General features: G+C 45.3%; 2 protein-coding genes across 4 annotated transcripts in view; one reads left to right on the top strand and one right to left on the bottom strand.

Annotated features, from left to right (window-relative positions):
- Positions 1 to 9,562, bottom strand: part of LOC138301993 (uncharacterized) — a 50,172-nt gene extending 40,610 nt beyond the window's left edge. Inside the window, exon 1 of the mRNA XM_069242424.1 lies at positions 9,404 to 9,562. Coding sequence (XP_069098525.1) covers positions 9,404 to 9,406 — 3 coding nt within the window. The 5' untranslated portion in view covers positions 9,407 to 9,562. The remainder of the gene's footprint in view (positions 1 to 9,403) is intronic.
- Positions 9,563 to 9,644: 82 nt separating this feature from the next.
- Positions 9,645 to 21,443, top strand: BBS12 (Bardet-Biedl syndrome 12). 3 transcript variants are annotated; one of them, XM_069242413.1, is made up of 2 exons: positions 9,645 to 9,821; positions 19,181 to 21,443. In XM_069242413.1, exon 2 carries the CDS (start codon positions 19,198 to 19,200, stop codon positions 21,292 to 21,294), a length of 2,097 nt encoding a protein of 698 aa, XP_069098514.1. In that variant the 5' UTR covers positions 9,645 to 9,821; positions 19,181 to 19,197; the 3' UTR covers positions 21,295 to 21,443. The 3 variants fall into 3 exon arrangements, with proteins under 3 accessions (XP_069098514.1, XP_069098510.1, XP_069098516.1); XM_069242409.1 differs by having other exon boundaries at positions 9,645 to 9,881; XM_069242415.1 differs by lacking the exon at positions 9,645 to 9,821 and adding an exon at positions 10,036 to 10,135.
- The last annotated feature ends 566 nt before the right edge of the window (positions 21,444 to 22,009 follow it).

Raw genomic sequence — 22,009 nt, 5'->3', positions numbered from 1 at the left:
AAGATAACCCCCCCCCCTGGGAACAATATAATGATAAAAGTGGCGCTGGCATGCTGGAAAAGATGCATGAAGAGGGCGGGAGTGGGCCCCCCGTATTCCCCAGCTTTGCCACTGGCGGTGCTTGCCATAGAACCCAGGGGGAGAGGGCCGGGAAACACCGGACTTGGCCCCTGGTTGTCAACTGGAATAGAAGTAGTGGGAGGACTCTTCAAGGAGGGAGTGCTGAGGGGATTTGCTGAATTAACGGAAGAGGGGGTTCCCGGGGGGCAGTTCCTGCTTTATGGGAGGCTAATACATACTCTTAAGACCCACTGGGGCACAGTGAACGCGGAGCCTAGCATACACGAGGTCCTGCACTTGCTGTTGACACTAGGGGAGGAATCACATCTGATCACTAAAATATATCGGGCCCAAGTTGAGGCAGCATTGGACCCATTACGGTCGCTGAGAGGAAGGTGGGAGGGCACAATTGGGCGGGAACTAACTGACTCAGAATGGAGGAGAACACTGGCCTACCCCCGGAAAATATCACGTAAAACACGGCTAAGATACATTCAGTATAATTATTTGCACAGAACCTACCTCACGCCTCACAGACTGTTCCGTATATATGGAGGGGCTTTGCCCGAGATGTGGAGGAGGAGGGGCAGATTTTGACCACATGGTTTGGACTTGCCCAGCGATCCAGACGGGCTGGAGGGAAATATTGCCCACCCTGTCTGAATTGTTTGAAACTGAGTTGAGACCCACCCCTGAACTGTGCCTGCTGGGCCTCAGACCAGCTGCGCTCTGCGGAAAAGTGGAGGGGCGCTTTTTGGACCTTTCCTTGGCCCTTTATAAGAGACTAATCTCGAGGGGCTGGAAGGCCACGGATCACCCTCCACTGTCTGACTGGAAAAGGGATATATCAACATGGTCTAGAGCTGAACTGCAGGTCCTAAAAGCAGAAGAAGCCAGAAATATTCGCCAGGTTCCTATAGCCCCCGGGTGGGAGGATTTAATGACGAACTGGGAGAGTATAAATAGGAGGCTGGCAAGCCCAGTAGGAGAAACCAGTGCAACTCAATCCACACCGAGGATGGAACCAAATGATGGAAGCACATAGACAGGCACCCAAAATCAGACCCAAACCACACATAGATCGCACCAAGAGTAAAGGTGGGAGGATAGTTGGATCCCTGAACCACTGACAATAATAGTAAGCAACGTGAGTGACCCGCCACCTCCACGGTGCGCCGGTGCGCACTGGATTGCCATCTTCCCACACCCAAAAATGAGCACATTACAGTACCTTCAAGCTAGCAACCACAAAAGCCATTCGCACGTAGCCGTAAAGTTGACCGTTTGTGGTCCTTTGATTATCTTTTTTCTCCCCTTCCTCCTTTACCTACCTCCAACTAGCTAAATACGAGGGTCAACAGAAATTGTACATCGCACATCTCGGGTTTCCCTCCCCCTCACCTTCCGCTTCTCCTCCCACCACCCTTACCTTCCTGTATCTAGCCCCGAGCACCACTCCCCCAAGTTACAAGGAAGAAGGGGTCCAAGTTTGTTGGTTGATTGTTGAATACACAGCACAGCGAATTACAGAAAGGAAATATACATTAACAAAGTAAATGTGCACACTTTATGGAATAGAAATCATTAAGACCAACGATAATAAAGAGTGCAAACAATGAGCACAAAAATGAATATAACAATATAAGCGAAAAATGCATGTAAAATGAACAAATATGTAACTGTGTAAAAACAAAATGTTAATAAAAATATATTTAAAAAAAAAAAAAGTATTCTCAAAATTTTGCTTGTGACGGGGGGTGGGGTGGCGTGTGGGTCACAGGGGTGTAGGAGACAATACATTTCTGGGGGGGACAGGGACAGCCTTGGGGACTTTCAATCAACCCTATACAAATCACTCGTTGTTTACAAACTGCAGGCTCCGATAAGTATACACAATCATATATATTGGAAGTGAAATAGGGAGAAAGGAAGGCATGTTTTCACAGTCTAAAAGTATCTTTTATTGTTATTTACATTCAGAAAGTAATTAGCTCAAATGTGAAAATAACATGTTGATTAACCTTGCATCTTCATGCACTAAGCAAATCAAAGTAGGAGGGTAAAAAGGAAGCACATACCCTTTGCTCCCCACACCCATCATGCCATTCGCCTCATGCCAATTGGAACCGCACTGGAGAGATCAAAAGCGATTAGGTACAACAGTTGTAAACTGTGCTCTGAAACCATAGTTCTAATAACACTTCTACTACTTTGTGTGATCTTGGGAAGCTCAGCTCCACATCAGTCATAACTAGAAGCATTTCCACTGAAGAAGCTCTTGCAGTTACAGGTTACATAAACATGGATTCTCTAATCTCTGTATAAACTGCAGTCACTAATTTCTTTAGAAATGGCTGTTTGTGATGCACCAAGTCACTACGTGTACAGAAAAGACAGTCACTGATTATAAAGAAAAGACATCAGAAAATGACTATGATAGGGTTATTACAGTTGAATTCTGACATTACAATGCCTTCTGCCAGAGCTAGCAGCCAAGGTAAAAGGCAGATCAGGTCACCGAGCATAATTAATGCAGCTGTTTAAAGCACAAAATGGAATGTTGCTTTTCTTTCGTCTGCTGTACTTTAATAGCTTGGAATGACAAACTATGCACTAGGGTTTTAAGTGGTTTGTGGGAAAGTTGGTGGTGTGACCATGTATTATATGGGGTAAAATACCCCCTGTGTACATAAGGATATTGCAAGTCGCCTTAAAGTTCATACCTTATAAACAAGCATTGGCATAGCCAATAGGTCTCGCCTATGCAAGTTCTATTGCCTTTGCCAATGTGTTTTAGCCATGCTGTACACTAGCACGACTACTATTCAGCATGGCTCAAAGTTAATGGCATAAAGGAGAATGATGTGTCATCGACTGGTGTGGCGTAGTATCATGAAGTAAGTAGAGTGTCCTAGAATGGAGCAGTAAACTAACTTCAAAGGAACAGGGGTCCCTTGAATAAAATGCAACACCACTCCCATAAACAATGATATTAAAGTAGTATTCAAATGGAATGTTTTATGCATTTATTCAATCAAAATATAAAAGATCAAATGTAGTGGGAAAACATCAACAGGGGAAATCGAGAAAGACTGGTATTCGGGCATTACACAAGTTATCTGGATGACCTAATGTCACCAATTACAAGAAAAATGTAAAAAGTAACCTATATAGTACAGTGGTTTGGAGGAGGCTGGCCTGGTTTGTAGTGGGTACCTATGGTACTTACACCTTATACCACGTCCATTTATCCCTTATTAGTGAAATGTAGGCAGTGTCTAGACGCCAGGCTCTCTAGGGGTAGCTGTAGCCAAGGCTTATCTAGGAGACATGCAACGCTCATGCAATGCCACTGTAGTCACACAGTACTCACACACATGAAAGAAAATACTCAGTGTTACAAAAATAAAGATACTTTATTTTAGTGACCCAAATGCCAAAAATACCATAGAGACTATAATCCCTTAGGAGCTAAGTAATACACCAATTATATACACTAGTATGCACCAATAGCAATAAAAACAGTTAGAAAACAGTGCAATTAGTGAAAATCACAATGGTTAGAAATGGACCTAGGGGAAACACAAACCATATACTAAGAAAGTGGAATGCGAATGTCGGTTTCCCACCTAGGCAAGTGTGGTGTGTAGAGGGGTGCTGGGAGTATTAGAAAACACCAAAGGTAAGTAATATAACCCACCTCAGAGCCCAGGAAAGCAGGAGTAAATCACAGTAACTTTCCTAGAACACACAAGAACACTAGAAAGAAGATAATGCAAGAACCAGAAGATACTTCAAGACACAATGGGTGGATTCCTGGACCTAAAGACCTGTGGAAGAATGGGACTAAGTCCAAGAAGCACAGAAGAGTCCAGGGAGGACAGGATCCCCTGCTAACCCGAATTAAGGTGCAAAAGAAAAACCACTGGTGAAGAACAACAGTCAGTACTGCACCCAAGAAGATGGATGCGAGTTCGTGATTGGTGCAGATGATATCTCACACAGGATGGATGATTGCAGTCTGGTTTGCATCGCTGGATTCCACCAACAAGCCTTGGCACAGGCAGAGCTCATGGTTGGTGGAAAATGGCACTGCCCGGGACCAGGAGGGACCTGGTGGACTCTACCCAGGAGGAGGAGTCAGAGGGGGCTCTCAGCAACTCAGAGAGCCCACAGAATACCAGCCAGCGCACACAGGAGTCCCCCAGCATGGGGACAAAGGAGTTGCAAAAGGAGGCCCACGCAGCACAAAAAGAAAGGATCCCACGCCGCCAGAGAACCACTCAGGAAGCTGTACATCTCAGGAAGGAGTGCTGGGGGCCCAAGCTACACTGTGCACAAAAAAAATTCATAGAAGGATGCCAACAAGCCTTGGCAACTGAAAAACATGTGGTGCACAGGGGTACTGTCTTGCGTGGGAAGGCAAGCTCTTACCTCCACCAAAGCTGGACAGTAGGACGCCAGGACCATCAGGACCACTTCAGTCCACCACATGTGATGCAGGATCCATGCAGCTCGGAAGGAGAGGGGACCCATGCAGATGGTCATCGTTGCAGAGAGGTGCCTGCTGAAGCAGGGGAGTGACTCCTTCACTCCAAGGGAGATTTGTTCATTCTTCTGGTGCAGACTGAAGACAGGCTGTCCTCTGAGGATGCACGACCGGGAAACAGTTGCATTTGCTGGCAAGAGCTAGAGATACAATGTTGCAGAAGTCGTCTTTGCTTCGTTGTTGCAGTTTGTGGAGTTCCTGGATGGTCCAGATGCAGTTTATTCTGTGAGAAAGTGAAGTAAAGGATGCATAGGATTCCTGCTGGAGTCTTGCAATCTGAATCTGAAGAACCTCCCAAAGGAGAGACCCTAAATAGCCCTGAAAGGGGGATTGGTCAGCTAAACAGGTAAGCACCTATCAGGGGACGGCTCTGACACCACCTGTTGGCACTGGCCACTCAGATGCTCCCAGAGTTCGCTGCCAACTTGGAAACCAAGATGGCAAAACCCAGGGACCCTCTGGAGGAGCTCTGAGCAGCACACCTGGGGTGGTGGTCCAGTTTCGTGCCAGAGCAGGGACTGGGGTACCTGAACCGGTGTAGACTGGATTATGTAAGGAGGACACCAAATGTGCCCTTCAAAGAATTTCCAGTGGCCTGGGGAAGGAAGCTACCCCTTCCAAACCTATTTCCAAAGGGAAAGGGTGTAACTCCCCTCTCCCAAAGGAAATCCTTTGTTCTGCCTTCCTGGGCTTGAGCTTCTCAAGCAACAGGAGGGCAGAAACCTGACTGAGAGGTGGCAGCAGCTGGGGCTGCCTGGAAAACCTCAGAAGGCTGGAATGGCAATACTGGGGGTCCTCTAAGGAGCCCCCAGAGTGTATGAAATCATACAACCAATGCTTGCAAAAGCCTTGGGGTATGGTACCAACATGTTTGATACCAAACATACCTATGTTTGGAGTTACCATTATGTAGCTGGGAATAGGTAGTGACCTATTTCCAGTACACGTGTAAAATGTCATCCCCACACTCCTGAAGTCTGGGAAAATGGTCCTGGAGCACGTGGGGGCACCTCTGCTAGTGCAGGGGTGCCCTCACACACAGGTACTCTGCACCCTGCCCTCAGGGCTGGAGGGCCTGCTATAGGGGTGACTTATAAGTGACCTGGTGCAGTGTAACTGGCAGTGAAAGGGTGCATGCACCTTTTCATGCAGGCTGCAATGGCAGTTCTGCAGAAGCCTATGCATGGGCTCCCTATGGGTGGCAAAAGAAATGCTGCAGCCCATAGGGATCTCCTGGAACCCCAATGCCCTGGGTACGTAAGTACCATATACTAGGGACTTATAAGGGGGCACCAGTATGCCAATCTTGGGTGAAATACTGGGTTACCAGTATACAACAACCATAATTTAAGGAAGAGAGCATAACTACTGGGGTCCTGATTAGTAGGATCCCAGTAGACACACTCAAACATACTGGCAAACAGGCCAAATGTGGAGGTAACCAAGCTAGAAAGAGGCTACTTTCCTACAAGGTTAGCATCCACAATAATGAGTTACAAGCTTTTATACACCCACTTTTACATGAATGACTCAAATAGTGAATCAAGAAGTCATTAGCTCATAGTACCTATGCTTATGCCAACTTATGTACAACATCACAAATTCAAGTCAAGGTACTTTGGCCGACGATATTTCGATCCCCTAGACAAGTATCAGGATCATCCTAAGCCTTCGTTAAGCTTGAGTTAAAAGGGTTACAGAGTTCTTGTAACCAAAACGGCAAAGATAAATCTGACTCACGTCTCATATGAGTGACAAGGCAATCAATGGAGATCTGAATCTCTAATCAAGCACCAATGCCATAAAGTAGTACTAGAGTGGAGTAGTGTCACAGTGTAATAGAGTGTCAGAGAGTGGAGTGGCAGAGTGTCAAAGAGTGGAAAGGCATAAATAAGAGTGAACTGGAGTAGAGTGAAGTATAGTAACATGAACTAGCATAGAGAAAGTTGGGTAGAGTGTTGTTGAGCATAGTACATTGTTGTATAGTGGAGTGGCATAGAGGGTTGAGCAGTGGCGTTGAGTAGAGTATTGTAGATTGAAGTGGCATAGAGTGGTGTGGAGTGGCATAGAGTGGAGTAAAGTGGAATGGAGTGGCGTATAGGGAGTTGTGTAGGGAGTTACAGAGTGGAGAAAGTGTTAGAGTTTAACGGAATAGAGTGTCTGAGTCTAGTATCAGAGTGTAAAGTGTTATAGAATGGAGTTGGGTGTTCTAGAGTGAAGTGGCATAGAGTACAGTGGTGCAAAGAAGATTGGTGTAGAGTGTGGTGGTATAGAGTGCATTGGTTTTGAGTGAAGTGGTGTAGAGTGCATTGACGAAGACTGCACTGGTTTAGCGTACAGTGCAGTAGCGTAGAGTGGTGAAGAGTAGAGGGGAGCAGAGTGGAGTGGCACAGCATAGATTGAAGTGGTTCAGAGTGCTGTGTCATAGAGTGATGCGTTGCATGGTAGAGTGGAGCGGTGCAAGGTAGAGTAGACTGGTGTAGAGTGCAGTGGCGGAGTGCAGTGATGCAGAGTAGAGTGGCTTAGAGGGTAGTGGCATATAGTACATTGGTGTAGAGTGCAGTAGAGTGGCATATAGTTGAGCGGTGCAGAGTAGAGAGGAGTATAGTTCAGTGGCAGAGTGCAGTGTTGCAGAGTAGAGTGTCATAAAGGGCACTGGTGTAGAGTAGAGTGGCATAAAATGCATTGGTGTAGAGCGCAGTGATGTAGAGTGATACAGAGTAGAGAAGAGTGGCTTAGAGTACAGTGGTGCAGAGTAGAATAAAGTTGCATAGAGTGCCGTGGCATAGAGTAGATTGCTGCAGAGTACAGTATAGTGGTGAAGAGTAGATTGTTGCAGAGTGGAGCATAGTGATGTAGAGTGCAGTAGCATAGTGCGATGCAGAGCAGATTGGAGTGGCGCAGGGTCCATTGGAGTGGTGCAGGGTGGATTAGACTGGCATAGCAGAGTGGAGTGGAGTAGATTGCAGTGGCATAGAGGAGATGATTTCAAAGTAGAGTAAAGTGCCTACAGTGGAGTGGTGTAGAGTAGAGTAGATTAGAGAGCAGTGGTGCAGAAAAGAGTGGAGTGGGACACAGTACAGTGGCATTGAATGCAGTGGTGCAGAGTAGAGTGGCGTGGAGTTCAGTGGCAGAGTGCAATGTTGCAGATTAGAGGGTTGCAGAGTACAGTGGTGTATTGTGGAGTGGCATAGAGTGCAGTCGCCTAGAGTGCTGTGGCGCAGAGTACAGTGGCATTGAAAGCAGTGGAATAGAGTGCTGTGGTGCAGAGTAGATTGGCATAGAGTGCATTGGTTTTGAGTAAAGTGGTGAAGAGTGCAGGGGTGTAGTGTACAATGGTTAGAGTAGAATAGCATAGATTGCAGTGGTGTAGTGTAGAGTGCTGCAGAGTAGTGTGGAGTAGAGTGGTAAAGCATAGATTGCAGTGGCTTAGAGTAGCACAGAGTGGAGAAAAGTGGCGTAGGGTGCAGTGGCATAGGGTAGATTGTTTCAGAGTACAGTGAAGAAAAGATAGAGAAAAGATAATATACTTCAATGTGCTTAAGTATGTAACGATAACAACAACATAAATAATAATGCTAGGCATAACGGCCCAAAATGAAATACGGCTTCTCCCTGTTAGCCACGCTAAAATCAAGCCCTTCATTACCTACATACCTAGGCTGTTTGTACACCATTTGGACTGCTGTCCACGGCGGTTATATATTATTTGGACTTGGCTGTTTGTATACCATTTGGACTGCTGTCCACGGCTGCTATATATTATTTGGACTTGTATACTTGAACAAGGATTCATTTTTCCATTTTTGATTCTGGTTCCAAGATGTCAGTTTAGGCCACAGGCCATTGTTATTATTCAAAGACAATACGAGGAATAAAACTGAACATTACAGCTTCTTGGGATGTGCCTTGGTGTTTTTTCTATAGATAACAAAACATTAAACATAAATGTTAGAAAAATATACCCTTCTAATAGCTAAATTGTTGTGTGAAAAGGTAAAATCTGGGCCCAATCTCAACTTCACTGTTTCACCAACTGGTGTGATCTTAGGCAAATACAAATATTGTGTTTCACAGAGTCTCCTTTCTAGCCTGCAGGCATCAGGGTGAGTGGGGCTCTGTTTCCTCTTTAGATCTTCCTCGTTGTCTTGCAGCTCCTCTTGAAGGCGTCCCACAGTGCTCCTCTTCAAGGCGGCAGCAGGTGATGCAGACAGTAATCATCCAAAACTCCTTTCTCCTCCTCCTGCCTTTTGTCCTTATGAGCACCCTTAATGCCCACAGCTGTGAACAGGACAAACAAAAGAGCAGAGGGCGCAGGGGGCCTCCGGACTCACCTTCAATCTGTTCAGATTGGAGGATGGTCGGTACAGGGCTGTTATAAGTAGCGCTTTTGTGCGCTAATGGCCCTCTGAATAATAGATGTAAAAGGGGAAATTATTTTGTCCCCTTGTCCCTCCCCACCTTCGTCCCCCGTGTCCCCCACCCTCCAAAATCTGGGGGGGATATATCCCCCACACTTCCTACGCCCATGGTCGAAGTTGCCCTTTCACAATGGACGTATGTTTTTCTTTTCTATTTTAATGTGGTGTCCTACGCTGTGGGGCTGTTGTAGGTTCGAGATAGGTAGTTGTATGTAGCGGTAGGTAGAGAAAAAGCTTCTGCTGGAGTACAGACAGTACTGTACACTTCTGCCGAGGAGGACTTAAATATTTTCACTTGAAACACCCACCCCTTCAATATCCCGCAACCTCTCGCATGCAAGGCAGACATACAAAGGCGGTTTTACGCTCCTACCATGGCAGTATGCAGTCACTCCGAACGGATGTTTAAGACGCCTCTGTGTAGACGCAGTTGCTCCTGAGTGCTTGGATTCGAGAGTAGATAGAAAAACTTAAAGATCTTTCCAGCCTCTCCTGTTGCCAATAAACCGTAGCAGGCCGCCCAATCACCGCATGCGCAGGTCACTGGCCCCACCTACATCCTCCGTACTGCCCAACCAAAAGCCGTGCTTGCTAGGGAGCCAGAAAGAACGGCGGTTTGGACTGCTGCCAGGAGGCCATGTTTGTCGCTGGTTCTCAGTCTCCTAGCAACGCTCCCGCTCAAGCTGGCGCGCGCTGTTTACGGCTTGCGCGTTGTCCCTAGTTGGTGGAGGAACGAGCACGGCGGCTGGGAAACTAGGCGGAGAAAACACAGAAAAGACAGAAGACATTAGGTCTGTATAAAGCGGTCCTGTCCCAAGGGTTATTCTCAGATCAACACGCCGAACCCCAAGGTGCATCATCATCATTGTGCTACTGAATGTTTTGTGTTGTGGCGACTACGTATGACCTCACGATTTATAGATACTTATCCAAGCTCCAATAGCAACGCTTACGTTACGTAGTTAAAATTGTATTTACACGTTACGTTGTCACTTGTGTTGTTTTGGATGTATTTGTATCCCAAATCGCGTGAATCGTGAAACTGAGTAAGCCCCTGCTGGTGACCTATTTTGAGGTTGAGCAAAGCAGCTTTCCCGACGTTTTGGTAGGTATCTGGGCTTTTAACCACACCCACCGCACGCCCATCTATGTCACTCCTTCGTGGGCTTGCCTTTTAAAAAAAACTCTGTTTGCTTTGGTAACTGCTTTACCTTTGTCCCCTTTAGGGCGGTTTTTGTTACCGCCTTGGCCGCCGGCCCTGTTACATGGATAATTTTACTTATTGCATAACTTTGACTGCGAGAGAATTTCTTTCCCCTTTGTCTCTCTCCTTCGCACTCACGGCAGCGCTTTAAATCGGCTTGCTTATGTCAACTTTTTTTTCAGTTTGTGTGCCAAGAAAATTCCAGTTAGGAATTTACAACGCTGATATCTCTAACTCGAGCTAATGCGAGACCCAGTGCATTGCAAATGCTTGTTTTAGTAGACCTCCACTTTCAAGACTAAGCTTCGCCATTGGCATATTATTAAACCAACCCACATGGTCCATTGACGTTAGCCATTGGCTGCTTATCAAGAACTGTCACTTGAGATGTCAATGGAGGAAGCAAGATTTTTGCATTTTTGTGTTTTTTTCCAAATTAGTGAATAAAACAGGAACAGCAAACGAGGAAAAAACACCCTATGGATCTGCCCGAGAATCAGTTTGTTCGCAGTTGTAACAAGCATGGGCAAAGCCAATAGATGTGGCTTCAACATGCCAACAAATGAAAATAGTATAATTGCATACCTGTTGTGTTGGCACGTTAAAACAGGCCTGTCAAGTTTCCTAAATCCATGTGTGATTTGGTAATCCAGTCCTGTTTTTTTCTTAGAATGAAATGACTCCTCACCCTGGTTTTATACTGGGTTAAATAAAACCATAGGTCGCTCTGGATGGGATTAGAGGAACACAATGTGCCATACTTTTTTGATTAATGAAAACATTCCCCTACTTTTCATAAAAAACAACCCTCCAGAGATGTTTATTTCTCGTAGTTTCAATGCTTAAGCTGAAGTGTCATTCACTGAGTCTCCTGTGCTGTGAAACCAAAGCTGGGCAGACAAATCCAATCAAAAACATTTATAAAGCGCGCTACTCACCCGTGAGGGTCTCAAGGCGCTAGGGGGAGGGGGTTACTGCTGCTCGAAGAGCCAGGTCTTGAGTTGCCTCCGGAATGCGAGGTGGTCCTGGGTGGTCCTGAGGTTGGTGAGGAGGGAATTCCATGTCTTGGCCGCCAGGTAGGAGAAGGATTTCCCACCTGCCGTGGTGCGGCGGATGCGAGGGACGGCGGCGAGTGCGAGGTTGGCGGAGCGAAGTAGACGGGTGGGCTTGTAGAAACTGAGGCGACGGTTGAGGTATTTGGGTCCCTTGTTGTGGAGGGCTTTGTGAGCGTGGGTGAGGAGCCGGAAGGTGATCCTTTTTGTTGACGGGAAGCCAGTTCAGGTGTCTCTGGTGGGCAGAGATGTGGCTGTTGCAGGGTATGTCAAGGACGAGGCGGGCGGAGGCGTTTTGTATTCGCTGCAGACGTTTCTGGAGTTTAGCGGTGGTTCCTGCGTATAGGGTGTTACCGTAGTCCAGGCGGCTTGTGACGAGGGCGTGGGTCACAGTCTTTCTGGTGTTGGCGGGGATCCAACGGAAGAACTTTTGGAGCATGCGGAGGGTGAGGAAGCAGGAAGATGATACAGCGTTAACTTGTTTGGTCATGGTGAGAAGTGGGTCCAGGATGAATCCGAGGTTGCATGCGTGGTCTGAGGGGGTTGGTGTGGTGCCAAGGGTCGTGGGCCACCAGGAGTCGTCCCAGGCGGACAGGGTGTTTCCGAGGATGAGGACTTCCATTTTGTCTGAGTTCACTTTCAGACGGCTGAGTTTCATCCATTCTGCGACGTCTTTCATTCCATCTTGCAGGTTGGTCTTGGCGCTGGTGGGGTCCTTGGTGAGGGAAAGTATCAGCTGAGTGTCGTCGGCGTAGGAGGTGATGTTGATGTTGTGTTTGCGTACGATGTCGGCGAGGGGGCTCATGTAGACATTGAAGAGAGTCGGGCTGAGCGAGGAGCCTTGTGGGGCGCCGCAGATGATCTCGGTGGGGTCTGAGCGGAACGGTGGGAGGTAGACTCTTTGGGAGCGGTTGGAGAGGAAAGAGGTGATCCAGTCCAGAGCCTGTCCTTGGATACCGATGGAGCGGAGGCGGGATATTAGGGTTCAGTGGCAGACGGTGTCGAAGGCAGCCGAGAGGTCGAGGAGGATGAGGGCAACTGTTTCTCCGTTGTCCATCAGAGTTCTGATGTCGTCTGTGACTGAGATGAGGGCGGTTTCTGTGCTGTGATTGGCTCGGAATCCGGACTGAGAGGGGTCGAGTAGGTTGTTGTCTTCAAGGAAGTTGGTAAGTTGCTTGTTGACGGTCTTCTCTATGACTTTGGCAGGGAAGGGGAGGAGCGAGATGGGGCGGAAGTTCTTCCGGTCGCTGGGGTCCACCGTAGGTTTCTTCAGTAGGGCGTTGACTTCTGCTTGTTTCCAGCTCTCGGGGAAGGTGGCAGCAGCAAACGAGCTGTTGATGATGGTCTGGAGATGTGGGGCGATGATGTCGTCGGCTTTGTTGAAGATGAAGTGTGGGCAGGAGTCCGAGGGGGCTCCGGAGTGGATGGAGTTCATGGTAGCTTTGGTCTCTTCCGTGCTGATGTGAGTCCAGGCGTTGAGGGTGATGGCTGGGGTTGTAGGTTCTGTGGTGGTTGGCTGGGTCTGGTGTCTGAAGCTGTCATGTAGGTCGGTGATCTTACGATGGAAGAAGGTGGCGAGGGAGTTGCAGAGGTCTTGTGAGGGCGTGATGGCGTTGGCGTTAGGATTGGAGAGCTCTTTAACAATGTTGAAGAGTTCTTTGCTGTTCTGAGTGTTCTTGTCCAGTCTGTCTGTGAAGGAAGTACTTTTGGTGGCGCGGATCAGTTGGTGGTGTCGCGGGTGGCGTTTTTGAGGGCAGACATGTTTTCTGCGGTGTGGTCCTTGCGCCAGGCTTTCTCAAGGGTGCGGCAGGTTTTTTTTAGATTCCTTGAGGGTGTCTGTGAACCAAAGAGGTTTCCTGGTGTTGGTCTGTCTTGGGAGGCGTCTGAGGGGTGCGAGGTTGTCAGTGCAGTTGGTGATCCAATGCGTGACGCTTAGGGCTGCGTCGTTGGGGTCGGTGGAGAAGGTGGGTTGGTTGTCGCTGAGAGTGGAGAGAAGCTGTTCCGTGGGGATTTTGTTCCAATATCTGCGTGGGATGGGTTGGGACATGCCATCCTGCCAGGGTGACTGCTTGCAGGAAAGAAATGCAAAGGTGTGCAACAAGTTAATCTGCAAATCTAAAGCGTAATCTGCACATGTAAAGGATGCTTGGGAGCCCGTACTAACTTTAATTGATTGAATCACTCAAAGCTTTGTCATGACAAAGATTTATTCTTTTTGAGTGGAAATGCAGAGTTAATTGATCAATCAATCAATCTCGTCAGGGTCTCAAGGCGCTGGGGGTGGGGGAGCTACTGGTCGATAAGCCATGTCTTGAGGAGTTTCCTGAAATGAAAGTCAGGCGGTCCTGGGTCTGGCGTAGGTGGAGCGGTAGGGAGTTCCAGGTCTTGGCGAGAAGGATCTTCCTCCGGCGGTGGGGCGGCGAATGCAGGGGACGGAGGCGAGGCTGGCGGACAGGAGTGTGAAAGGTGAGTCTGTCGTTGAGGTAGGCCGGACCTGTGTTGTGGAGGGGTTTGTGTGCGTGGGTGAGTAGTTCGAAGGTAATCCTCTTCGATACGGGTAGCCAGTGTAGGTCTCTGAGGTGGGCAGATATGTGGTTGCGGCGTGGGACGTCGCGGATGAGTCAGGCGGAGGCGTTTTGTATACGTTGCATTTTCGTTTGTAGTTTGCCCGTGGCTGCTGCATAGAGTGCGTTGTCATAGTCCTTTCGACTGCTGACCAGGGCGTGGGTAACTGTCTTTCTGGTTTTGACGGGAATCCACTTAAAAATCTTGCGGAGCATGCGAAGGGTGTTGTATGATTCCCAGGTTTCGTACTTGGGGTGTGGGTGCGGCTTCTAGGGAGGTAGGCCACCAGGAGTCGTTCCAAGTGGAGGGGTTGCTGCCGAAGATGTTTTGTCTGTGTTTAACTTGAGGCGGCTTGATTCCATCCAGTTGGCGATGGCGTGAAGTCCATTGTGGAGGTTGTTTCTTGCGGTCGTAGGGTCTTTCGTGAGGGAGATGATCAGCTGGGTGTCATTTGTGTAGGATACTATGTTGATGTGGTGGGATCGTGCGATGTTGGCGAGAGGGGCCATGTAAACGTTGAAAAGTGTTGGGCTGAGGGAGGATCCCTGGGGGATGCCACAGATGGTTTTGGGGGATTCGGACAGGTAAGGAGGAATAGCGCTTAATACCCCTGACGAGGTGTTGAAGGGACAGTTATGTAAAAAAATGCATTCAATTTTTTGTCTGGGTATTACTAAAATCTATTTTTTGAAAGCACCATTGTATCTTAAATATTTTTGTGCATTTTGTAGCAGTTTGTTGTGTGCTGCTTGAAATGCAAGTTTGAGATAATGACTTACATGTTTTCAGTGCCTAATGTAACAGGCTGCAATCTTGTAGCACTAAAAATATGCAAGTCGTTATTCTCCACTGCGCCAACCAAGATTTAATTTGGTGGCTGTCTGATAACACAAAGACCTTTGCAGTGAATAGAGGCGTTTTAATGCACTATAGTGCATTTCTCACGGAGCCACAACTTTTTAAATTCTATTTTTCATTGTAGCTGCACATTATTTTATATGTAGCTACCTGACTGTGAAAGGCTATAAAAAAAACTAACTCTCTCTCTCTCTCTCTCTCTCTCTATATATATATATATATATATATATATATATATATATATATATATATATATATATATATATATATATATATATATATATATATATAATTAACCCCACCTTTGTCCCCAGCCCCATGCTCACTGACTCAGCACCTACTGCATGCAGCATTACAGTTCCAATTCTTATTTTAATACACTTCAACCCATTGCTACAAGCCCCACAATTCTAATAAAAACAGGAATAGTCTAATTAGTTATGTGTGGACCTTGCCAAACCTATTGGCAGTCAATGGGAGTATAAGTTTTTTTTTTTTTTTTCTTGCTCTCTACACTCCGTTACTTCCTCAGCGTTCCCTGCTTGGATTTGTGTGGTCAGCACCCATCAGGCTGCGCTGCTTTCTGGCACCAAGCAAAATTGTATTGCTCATCTCCACTCCACTTGGTGGTGAGCAACTCTTTGTTTTTTTAATTCTTTTTTTTTAGAAACTTGGCAAGAATACATGGTACATTTCAAATGCTGTCTAGGTTTAAATATAAGTTCTTAAGCCACAATCTCCACCACCCAGTAGAAGTGCCATGCCCAATTCGAGCTCTTTCAGGTCAGTACCTGTGTGCTTAGTGTCCTTAGAGCGGACATGTTGTGGGGGAGCCATGCATAGTCTGCCCTTGTTCTCGTTCCATTTCCCCCACACTTTCTAATGTTTCTGTGGGCACTCCCGGCTTTCATAAGTTACCCTCTCTGACACCATGCACCAGTCCATATATCGCTTTCAGTCTCTTAGTAGTGGTGCTTGTGGTGACCCCCATAGTCTGGCGATGTTTCTCTTCGCAGCTACCATGCCCATGCCCAAAGTTATCAATAGAATCTCCGATCTCCTAAGATCTGTGGCTTCCCGTGTATTTAGCAGACACCATTTAATCAAGGGATACAAATCTTCTCCACAGAGGACATTTAAGCATGCAATCACAGAGGACCAGTAGTACTTGGTTTCCGGACATTCCCAGTGAATGTGTATATAGGTGCCCTCCAGTCCTCATCCCCTAAGGCACAAGCTGTCTGGCACCTTGCCCATCTTGGCTCTGACAGTACATGACATGTATGCCCTGTGGAGGACCTTTAGTTGTATCAAACAAAACCTGGAGTAGATCCCCCCCCCCCATCTCCCTCGGGATGCCTGTGCTTCTCCCCATTCCTCATCATCTAGAGTTCCCACGTCTTGTTCCAACTGCATTTTAAGTGTTTTAATGGGTCTGGGGAGTTGTTTATTGCAACTCCTTGTTTTTCTTTCTTTTTTGGAGAGCTGCATGCCTGCAGTTTGCTGCTGTGCTGCTCCTCTCTTTCTAGTTCACTTTTTCACACGTTTATCTCTATTTCACCGCTTCAAGATGGGCGTCGAAGCATGACAAATTAAAGGTAAAAAAAGAAAAGGCCTCTGCAGTGTCATGATGGCATACATGCATGGCGATGCTTGCATACGTCTACATCATCATTCTGGGGCTTGCCAATTTGTCTATTTTATTTTTGCCAATACAGTTCAGCATGGGCAACACATATTTGTACTTGTGCAGATGCTTTTCAGCATTGGCAGCAAACATTGCAAAGCCACACGCGCGGGCAATGACTTTCAAAGGCGAGACATATTGGCTGTGCCACTGCTTGTTTGTTTCATATTCAAATACATTTTTTCAGAAATACAGCAAAACCACTAAGGAAGAAGACCAACACAACAAAGATGGGATAGGGACCAATCCTTGGTGAGAAGGATAAACAGATGATGGCTCAGTGTGATGCTAGGTAGTGAGTGGTGGCCTATCAGTATAGCTATGGGATTGAGCCCATGATCAAATGGAACCTAATGTGTTTTGGGTTGTGGAGCTGTAGAATTAGAATTTTTGTGTCTAAATCACTGGCAAAAGCTTGAAGAGCAGTTTTTAAAGACAGAATGCAGAATCTCTGTTTGACAGTTTTGCAATCTGTCATCTTTGACTGCATCTTCTTTGTTACAAGCCATATTGCAAATGAATGGTACCAGTGCAAGTTTTCTGTCATGCAGTACCATCAAATGAGTCTTCAACTTGCTCTCAGCATTCATATGTGCAGACATTGTTAAAGTGCAGAATTGTATTGCAGATTAGAATTTTCTGTGCAATCCAAAGGACAGTCTGCATATTTGCAATACTTGAACAGCTGAGAAGTATGAGATTGTAGTAAATCTTGTTTTAATGGGAAACAGGAGTTAGCTTAGCCTTCTGGCTTGTGGACCTGTGCCCCTGTCACCTACTGACTTTTACCCTGCTTAGCTTGCTCTGTTTTAGTACAATTATTTAATTATATGTTTCCAGGATGGCTGCATTGTTTCTAGTTGGCCAATGTTTTAGTTTCACGTTATCAGTGCCACCGCGCTAAGGCGTCAATATCAAGCGACAAAGATAAACAAACTGTAGGTGTTCACATTAGGTACTTTCCCTCTTCACGCCTTCGAGGGAATAGTTTACATAAATTGCCGTCCCAAGCATGTCTTGTTGTCTATTGTTTGGGAACAGACCTACGTCAGGGGTCCGAGCAGATCTGTATAAATGCAGCTCACTTAGACAGATAGTCAGAGGGATTCCGACCAGATGCCATCGCTGCTATCGATGCTGCATGTCAACTTGACTCTGACCTAGTCTTCGTGTCCCTACGGAGCCTGAGCTAGAGACCTCATTCCAAGGTAACAAGGGTTGGGGGGCTCTTTTCATGGACATGGCATTGGCAGATTAGGTTTAACACACCTAGCTCTCTTTAGGTTAAAGATTAGTGTCATCATGCTAGGGTATTAGGACATATTTCACATCTCATATCATTTCATGTTATTGCAAGATGGTGGGGATATTTGTATTAATGCCTCTCGTTTTCACAATTATGTTCCTTTCATTATTCATTATCCTAATCATTGCAGCTTATGCAATTTATCGTAGATTGCAGTTTTATCAATAAAAACCATTGAAAACTTTACTGCATCTCCTTCATTGCCTGTGTTTGATTGTGACATGTTGTTCAGGTGAGAAAGGGGTAAACTCCGTTTAACCACAGCACTCCCTGAGATGTCACACTTTTGAGTCCATGTGTAAAAAGGCTGCCACAAATCACCTTTTACTGTTTGGGTGTTTGGTAAGGTGCTGCTTGTGAGTCTGGAGGATTGGGGTGAAAATTGCGACTTGTAGGCATAGTTGCCTACAAACGTAAGTACTGTCATCCTTAAACCAGCAGTCTTGCTTAGAGAAAGAGTCAAACTACGACAAGATCATTTGGAACATGGTTAGAGCAGAGCTAAAACCGATAATTGGACAGAAGAAATGCATCGTTTTAGTTGTCCCCCAAGGGAGGAGGAAGGGAAGGGAGATTATTTTAATGTCTTCATTAAGCTCAAAATGCTCCTATTTAGCTAGTTAAGGGGATGAACAAATTGATCATATGACACGGTCTAGATTATCACATCAGTGACTCCATGTCATAGGGCATATTACATTTATTATTTGCTTTCTTATAATAAACACATCTGGAATTTGGTATGCCCAATGCCTAATCTGGAAGATTATTAGCTATCGCTCAGGAAATACTCTTAGGAGCAAGAAATGTAATAATAGTGTGGATAAGATTTGGTAGTCACTGGGTCAACGTGTCTGGAGAAGTGAACTCCCAAATATTGGATAGGGGATCACTTACAGCAGAACTGTACACAACTTGGTGAGGGACATGATGTCTGACACATCAAGGTTTAATTCATATCTGGAGATGGCTAAGAAGGCAATGGTACTGTATACAACCATTAGAGTGGACTGTAGGAGGCCCGAAAGGTTCAATGTACAAGACTCTTGAACTCTGCAATCTTGCTGGCGAATCAGGCTGCATGCAAAATGTTGAACATGGCTCTGATGTAAATATCATTACATGTGTATCCTTGTATTGGCACTAACCAGCACAACAATATGGTCTTCCTTGACGTAGTTGATCTTTTTCATTTTGGCATTTCTCTGAACTTTAGCTTCGTTTCCTGTTAGTCCAATTTGTTGATGGAAACAAACCGTGGTAAATAGCAAAACCTAGAGCAACAAGCAGTATAAAACCCCTGTCTGTAATCTCATTGTGAGAGTACGCCCTATTTGGAGATGGCTGACCGAAAAATATAAATATGTATAGAATTCATTTTACACTTGTAAAGTCTGCTACACATGTTTGTTTAATGTAGAAAATGTTCAATAATTGCTCATGGAATGATGATGCATTTTCTTTTACATAAATTGTAGGTCAAGTTGGGAAGGTCATGAACACACGACGCCACATTGGACTTCAGCAGCTTTCAGCATTAGCGACTTCAGGGCGAACCCTTTTAGGTCCAATTAAATCACAGAAGTTTATTATTGATGAAAGCACTCTGGAATGTTCTTTGACTTCCTCGGTCTTTCGGCTGCTGGAAAATTTGGATTTAACAAGTGCAGTTGGACAACTTCTCAACGAAACAGTGCAGATACAGAATAAGACCTATGGAACTGGGACAAGCACCCTTATGTTTCTGGTTGGTGCTTGGAGCAAGGCTGCATTGGAATGCCTTTCCCAGGGTATTCCAGTATCAGTGGTGGTGTCGGTGATGTCAGAAGGGCTTACCTCTTGCATCAAGGAAGTGAAATCCATGCAAATTAGGCTTGCTGATATTTTAAAACCACCAGGACCTAAAAACATGCATTCAAGCGATTGTACTTCAAAAACACCCCTGATGCCTTTTCCCAGAAAAAATGGGTTCGAAAGTGTTAATTCCCAACAGAAAGTCACATGTGATTCTTGTAAAAACAAATGTATAAGCCCCCCGCCCACTTCAGACTTTAAAGGTAACTCTGGACCTACAGTGTTACTAGACAAATCCTTGTGTCAGATCCCTAAAAATTGTTTCACCATGAAGACTGTTGGCCACAGAGTAAAATTAACCCACAGCAGACACTTTCAAACAAAAGAAGAGCAGTTTTGTGAAGAACCTAAGTTGAGCAATTTTCAGGGAAGTGCTAGTGAATTTACAGACATTTCTTGTGATTGGAGAGGCCTCGAGCAGCTCACAGAGGGGCTGAGCCACGGCTATATACATTGTATGAAACTTGTAAGGGATGCTGCTAACCACATTTGTAATACATCAGACGACGTGATTGATGCCCTCTCAGCTGATTCAGTATACACTTTATCCAAAATTGTGTTATGCTCCTTACCTGGGTTGTCTGAGGATCACTCTGGTGTTTATTCTGGCTATGTGGCTGTAGTGTCTATGGAACAGGCTTCTGTAGCTGTTAACCTTCATGATAAGCCTCTAAAGGTCCTTGTTGTTGAAGGTGACCTGACTGAAACGTATCGTCATTTGGGATTTCACTCTTCTTGTGTAAACACAGTGACTGAGTGCAGTTATACTTTAGGAAGTGGCTCTGAAGATTTGTGGACCGATAGTGCATTCAACCAAATCACTCAATTAAATGTAAACTTAATTTTAGTGACAGGAACTGTGTCTGTAAATTTAATGCAGAACTGTACTTCAGCTAACATTCTAGTTATCAGTCACGTGTCTCAAAATGTGCTGCAAGCTTTTTGTGAGGCCACAGGAGCTGTTTCTGTGACATATTTCACACAGATGAGTAGGTGTTGTGTGGGGGCTGGTGCCTGTGTGAGTGTCTTGAGAACAGTTAACTTAAAAACGGTAGGTTTGGGCCGCAGAATGCTCATCAATATTAAAACCAGTGATATTCCTCTGGTAACAGCTGTACTTACTACACCTACAGTATCCAAAATGCAGTCCATTGAAGATCAGTTCTGGACTTGTGCTCGTCGATTGCAAAATGCTATAGTTGATCAAAATGTTTTTTTGGGTGGTGGCGCTGTAGAACTTTTGTGCTTAAGTCACCTCCGAAAGCTTGAAGAGCAGTGTTCAAAGAGGGAAGGCCAAAACTCAACTGGACAGTTTCACATTGCTTCATCTTGGTTGGCGACTTCGTCTTTATTTTATAAACCATGTGTTCTCAGGGCTATGGCAGAAGGCTGGTACCAGTACTTGTCTTCCGTCATGTGCAACACCACCAAAGGTGCATCTGCGATGGAAAGCAGGACTTGTATACAAAACTATCTTAATAATCTAGCTGACTGCTGCTCCCCATTTGCATACATATGTGCAGAGATTGCTAAAGAGCAGAACAGTATTTTTGATTTGGATTATCTCTGCAATCCCAAGGGTAGTCGGCACGTTTATGATAATGTATTAGCAAAGGAGGAAGCCTGGCGCAGAGCTCTAGATTTGGTTTTACTTGTAGTTCAAACAGATCATGAAATTTTAACAGGTTCTTTTACACAAACGCAGCTTATGAATTCAAATGAATGTCAGCATCTATAATATTTGTCAGTCAAATATTTTGAATGCAGAATTTTGAAAGAATGTTTTCATTTTGTGCTGCTTTTAAGCTGTTGTCTAGAATTTTGAAAAGTTGAAATCGCATATAAAATGTACTTTTGTGTCCTTTAGTAATATAGCTGTCAGCTCTAGGACTGTTATCCTCCATTATTTAGTTTTAGAATATTTCAGTTAAGCCATATAGTGTGCAGGCATGTTAAACATGAATAAAGCATCTATCTACAAAATACAGGTAACAATAAAAATAATAAAATTATAGCCCCTGGTAGGAGCAAAATAATGTAGTTCAGACCACAGTACTAGGACACAGTTAACAACTCCACGTTTAACTTTAGTTGAAAAGTAAATTAGCCAAAAAAATGTTTGACAATCTCTCATCCTTTTCTGGTGTTATGATCCACTGTGGCAGATGTCAAACTGGGACAATTTTGGCTAAGGGCTAGGAGCACAATGCCCATATGCCTAGAAGAATTTACTTACACGCTCTACAATGTATTATTGTTAGACCGGGCAGATTTTTAGCGTGTCTCCCCAGTCTTTTTGCCTTCTGACCTTCTGGTTTTGGACTCTGTTTTTGTTGGTTTATTGTCTCTGCGCACTTTACCACTGTTAATCAGTGCTAAAGTGCAAGTGCTCCCCATATAAATTGTACTTTGGATTGGTTTATCCATATTTGATTTACTAATTAGTCCCTAGT

This window comes from Pleurodeles waltl, chromosome 1_2 (assembly GCF_031143425.1).
Source record: "Pleurodeles waltl isolate 20211129_DDA chromosome 1_2, aPleWal1.hap1.20221129, whole genome shotgun sequence".
Taxonomy (NCBI): domain Eukaryota; kingdom Metazoa; phylum Chordata; class Amphibia; order Caudata; family Salamandridae; genus Pleurodeles; species Pleurodeles waltl.
The sequence above is the reverse complement of the archived record's forward strand: the minus strand, read 5'-3'. Positions and strand labels throughout refer to the sequence as shown.